The sequence below is a fragment of the Triticum dicoccoides genome, chromosome 3A (assembly GCF_002162155.2).
Source record: "Triticum dicoccoides isolate Atlit2015 ecotype Zavitan chromosome 3A, WEW_v2.0, whole genome shotgun sequence".
Lineage (NCBI taxonomy): Eukaryota > Viridiplantae > Streptophyta > Magnoliopsida > Poales > Poaceae > Triticum > Triticum dicoccoides.
The window spans coordinates 719,632,367-719,637,894 of NC_041384.1; the positions used below are offsets into that span (position 1 = coordinate 719,632,367).

The window sequence follows — 5,528 nt, forward strand, 5'->3', positions numbered from 1 at the left end:
CCATATTATTATGTACAACATGTATTGATGTTTAAGCAGAACTCATTCGGCTCCAACGTGCCCATGTCTAGCGGCCGGCTACGCTCCCCAGAGTGTTGGTCCGGTCGCCGGCAAGATAGAGTAGGCCATGGGACACGAGCCCGCTCATGGAATTCAAAGAGCCGCTGTCTCCCATACCCTACTCTTCCTCGTCAGAGCACGGAACCTGGACGGTGTCAGTGGACGTCAGATCGATGATGGATTTGTCCTGGCATGAGCCGACGACATCCACCATGACGCGGTTGCGGCGCACGGATTGGTGTACCATACGGGCGCCAGAGAATGAGACTCTGCCTCACCGACGTCCACAACCACGAGGGCTGCCGCTGCTTCCCGCGCCCGCTGCCTCGCACGAGGGATACATCGTGCCATGTTTTTCTCGGACGACACTCATGGTGCGTCCATTGCCACTGCGCGTCAATGGAGGGGTTTGAAGCGGGTTTGGGGCGTTCGGCTGTAGATGCTCTAACAAAAGTAAGGGAATGGCTAACTCACATTCGCTTGGAAAAAAATTAGGGCCAGTCAATTTGTTTTAAGCCATTGGATGAAAAATGGACGGTCAAATTTTTTTTTCAACCTCTTGCCCATATCTCCTATGCATCTTATTGCTCAAATCCACGGACATACCACCGGCCCAACCGGTTGCTGCTGCCGGCCCGCCCTCCCCCAAAACGCCGCCCACGGCCACCCCTCTAACTCGGGCAAGGAACATAATCTTCCGACGAATGCACTCCCCCACACCCCTAAGATAGACCGTCGGCGACTGTTCCTTTCTTCCTTTCCTCTGGCGAACTTGCTTGTTCTTCGAAAAATCGATTGACCCAAACTGTAAATTCAGGCTACATAGATATAGCTATTGCGCAAGAGTAAACGTACGCAAGCGTTTCCATGAGAATGAAGCATTGGCAAGTTAAGTCCTTGGCACTTGGCAGCGTAGCATCACGTGCACCAGAGTATTTAACAAAAACTACCACATTTCGTCCAACCGTGCCTACAAACTATCATTTTACAAATTTTTACCAAAAACTACCACTTTTCGACTAATCATTAACTAAAACTACCATGTGTGAAAAGTGTCCGGTTCGGCCAGTTTAAACCTGTTTATGACAGGTTGGGCCCACTCGTCAGAACTAAAAAAAGTCTACTCCGTTAACTTTGACCGTCAACCTGTGGGGTCCACATATGTCAGTTCTATCTTCTCTATGGATCGAAGGATCTAGATCAGATCAGGGGAAGTCCCCGTCTACCGCGCGGCGTGCCTAGGCCATCCCGGAGCTCCTCGCCGGACTTGATAGCCTGCGGGGGCGCGACCTCCTAGATCCCGACGGCGCACCACCCTTGACCCGGTCGACCGATGGCTCCTCTGCCTCGCGACCATGGTCGCCGCTGCATCTACCGTGAACTGAAGCTAACCTCTAGGGATCCCGTGAACTGAAGCTAGCACCTGAACGATGCTTTTGGCCGAGAAAATCAGCACGTACAAACTAGCCAAGCTAACCTCTGAAGCAGGTGGATTGATTCTTCCCGGCCGGATGCGCACGTACAGGTACACGAGCTAGCTGCTGATTCGATTGCGCCAGAGGAAGGGAACTCTAGGGATCACCAGCAGCACGTAGGCTCATGAGAGGCGGGGAAGGACGGGAGCTTCCGGCTTCGCGGCGGCTCCCGGAGCGGGTGCTCGCGGGCAAGATGGCTCGGGGATGAGCAGCTCGAGGACGATGACATGCACCACTTTAGGAGCACTCACTCGAGGAGGTCGAGGGAGGGGCCAGATGCTCTCTAAGGCGGCGAATCCGGCGAGGTCGAGGTCCACCATAGGCGAGGAAGCATGAACTCAGCGAGGCGATTCGGGGGCTTCCGGGATGATTCCTTTGCCATTAGGATGCGGTGCAGCTAGGTGGTGCTCCTAGACATGGGTTCAGCCCTGGGAGAGGTGGGTGGCACGACGGCGAGCGACCCCATGCCGGCAGCGCACTCTGGACCGGGAACATGGCCGGGGAGAAGATAAAACTGACATGTGGACCCCACGGGTTGACGGTCAAAGCTAACGGAGTAGACTTTTTTAGTTTCGACGAGTGGGCCCAGCCTGTCATAAACAGGTTTAAACTGGCCGAACCGGACACTTTTCACACATGGTAGTTTGTAGTCGATGATTAGTCGAAAAGTGGTAGTTTTGGGTAAAAGTTTATAAAATGGTACTCCCTCCGTCCGCGAATAAGTGTACATCTAGCTTTTATCCTAAATATAAATTTTAAAACTTTGACTAATGTTATAGGAAAAAGCAACAACATTTATGGCACTAATTTAGTATCAATAGATTCGTTTTGAAATATAGTTTCATAATATACCGATTTGATTTTGTATATGTTACTACTCTTCTCTATAAAGTTGGTCAAAATTTTAAAATTTTGACTTAAAAGAAAAAGTAAAAGCACACTTATTCACGGACGGAGGGAGTAGTTTGTAGGCACGGTTGAACGAAATGTGGCAGTTTTTTTGTTAAATACTCCGTGCACCGCCCTCCCCATTTCTGCAACTCCATTAACCGGTGCGATGCGATGTGCTCCCCCCAGATCGGCAGTGCCTGGTGCGGTACTAGTACGCGGCAGCAGCTTTGAATGGCCTTCAAGGCCAGCCCAGCCAGCATTGTTCCCTCACTATCATATCAGCGATGAGATGGTAGTGGAATCCAAAATTAAACGGGAAGCTGTCTAAAAATACTAAGCGAGAATCAGCCACCGTTATACTAGTATTTCGAGCTTTGTTGACACCTGTTCGGTGCCGGGTTTCCTTTCCTAGGATAATATCACTCGCGCATCTAATCTAATCTAATCTAATCGATGGTCTGAATGAATGAATAAAGCATCACAAATCCCCTGCCCTGCCCGATGTTTGTGCTAATGGTGGCACGTCGTGCGTGGTTATTAGCAATGCCGCTCCTACTTAGATTAGAGAAAGCAAGCAGAGCAGGGAAGAGGACAAGCCAAGCATGAGTGCATGCAGCATCGGAGCGTCTCCAGGCGCCACGTTGCCAATCATTCATTCATTCACCCATTCATGGCCGCACCGGCTCGGTCGGGCTCTCGCCGGAATCATCAATCATTCCACGTGCAACGCCAGCAGGTTTCCGCTCCGGACCTCAATACTTCCAAAGCCAAACAATTGTATTCTACTCCCTCCGATTTACTCCCTCCGTTCCAAATTACTCGTCACAGAAATGAATGTATCTAGACTAAAATGCATCTAGATACATCCACATCTGCAACAAGTAATTCGGAACGGAGGGAGTAGATTACTAAATTAGTACTTCATCTGTCCCAGAATATAAGGACATTATGCTAGTGTTAGAAACGTTCTTATATTTTGTGACTGAGGGAGTAACTTTTATCCGAATTCAAAATTATCTCTACTTTGATCAAATTTATCCATGCCAAGTTAATATTGTTAGATTCATTATGGAATGCAGTTTTATATTTGGTATTGTAAATATCGATATTTTTAATATAAATTTGATTAAGCTTTGCAAAGATTGACTTGACATGGAGTAAAAAGGACGGGAGGTAAGTATATTAGCAGTAGCTGGCCCGAGTAAGACCAATTGTTGTAAAAAACCAAGCAACAAAGCATTTCCCATTGCCAACACAACACACGCACACACTCTCGATCGATCCAGCTCTCGGACAAATTTTACAGGTCGATATTTAATAACTAGCACGTAGTAGACTACTGGTCGTAGCATAGTGATCCTGATTATACTTGAGCTAGCTGCCGCATGGCATTCCTCATCACGGTGCGCGCCAAAAAGAAGAAGAAGCTGAAACGAAACGAGCATCGCACATCTGAGCGCATGCATCGCGGCCGATCGAGATTTCGCGGGAACGTGGGCGTGGGGGCGAGCAGAACAGAGCGTGAACAGAGGAGTCTGGCGTCGCGGGTCGACGGGTTGGTTCACAGGAACCTCGGGCCGGCCGAGGTGGTGGCCGCCGCCGTGGACACCATCATCATGCGCGCGAAGTCCTGGAAGCCGACGAAGCCGTCGCCGTCGGCGTCGACGCCGCCGATCATGCGGCGGCAGTCGTCGAGGCTGCACCCGTCGGCCTCGCCGCCGAGGATGGCGAGCAGCACGCCGCGGAGCTCCTCGGCGGTGATGCGGCCGTCGCCGTCGGCGTCGAACACGTTGAACGCCTCCATCAGCTCGTCCTCGGGGCCGGCCTCCCCGGCGGCCGCGATGGCCGCCACGGCGTCCAGCTCGTCGTCCGACGGCTCCTCGTGGCCCAGCCGCCGGAGCACGGCCTCCAACTCCCGCCGCGAGATCTCCACGGGGAGCACCGACCGCGGCGTGGACGCCCGCGGCAGCGCGTCCTCGGAGGACGACGAGGTGGACGAGGACGAGGCGGACGCGAACGACGGCGCCTCGCTCCGGGAGATGCCGCGCTTGCCGCTGCCGTCCTGCTGCTGCTGCTTCTTGCCCCGCTTGGGCGACGGGATGGAGAGCTTCCGGGCCAGCGACTGCATGGAGAGCTTCATCTTCGAGCAGAGGAAACAATCGGGAGGAGAGAAGCTACTCAAAGGAGATGAATGCGGATGGGATTGTAGCAGGAAAGATGGATGGATTGATGGGGATGTGTGGGGTGGGTGGAGGCGGAGGAGGGAGGCGGCGATAAATAGGGGAGGCGGAGGGCGGGGGAGCGGGGAGGGGAGTGAGCTTCGCGGAAGCTTCCTCCTTGCCGGGGTTGCCGATTTTTCAGTCGTCGAGCTCGCGTCCGGTACGCTTGGTTGGTTGCTTCTGCATGGGTATTTTAGCCCCGCCCGCCCGGCCTTTTCTTTTCCTGGGGTGTGCTGCGCTGCGGATTTATCCTGCCTTGCCACGGATGGAGGGGGCCGTTTCAGGCAGGGGCCTCCCCTCCGGGATTTGCTGCGGCAGCTGGCTCGAGCTGGTTCCTTGTGCCTTCTCTTCTCTGTTCTGGGGTGCCTATCCAGCCGTCCAATTTGGATGGAAATGGAAATGTCTTTCTTCAAGATATACAAAGGGCCTGACAGTAGGCTAGATCACTGTAGCTTGGTATCTTTCATTTTTCTTTTTCTCGAATTTCTTTCAATCTATTCATTTTTAATTATGACAATACAGCGAACGCTATAAATAATAAAAATTACATTCAGATTCGTATACCACCTAGCGAGGAATACAAGCACTGAAGCGAGCCGAAGGCCCACCGCCCTCATCGCCCCTCCCTCGCCGGAGCGAGACAAAAACTTGTTGTCACAGATTGATTTTGTTTGCTTATAATGAGAACCGGTTCCAAAACAGAATCGATTTTTTTTTGAAACACACGTCTACGTTACCAACAACTTAAAATTGTCGGAACACACCTCAACACATCGGGCTGCCTCCGCACCGGAACATGGTGGCGCCAAATGCGACACGCACCAATTGATTTTGTGGAGCCTATATGGGAATGTTTTGGTTGTCTGCATACTCCTTGCCCAGG

The 5,528-nt window shown here is 52.1% G+C and overlaps 1 protein-coding gene across 1 annotated transcript; it reads right to left on the bottom strand.

Annotated features, from left to right (window-relative positions):
* Positions 1-3,579: 3,579 nt before the first annotated feature.
* Positions 3,580-4,705, bottom strand: LOC119270462 (probable calcium-binding protein CML35). The gene has a single exon (XM_037552468.1). It carries the CDS (start codon positions 4,564-4,566, stop codon positions 3,988-3,990), a length of 579 nt encoding a protein of 192 aa, XP_037408365.1. The 5' UTR covers positions 4,567-4,705; the 3' UTR covers positions 3,580-3,987.
* Positions 4,706-5,528: the final 823 nt, after the last annotated feature.

Coding starts and splice junctions, on each gene's coding strand:
- LOC119270462 (XM_037552468.1), bottom strand. CDS start 4,566: ATGAAGCTCTCCATGCAGTCGCTGGCCCGGAAGCTCTCCATCCCGTCG.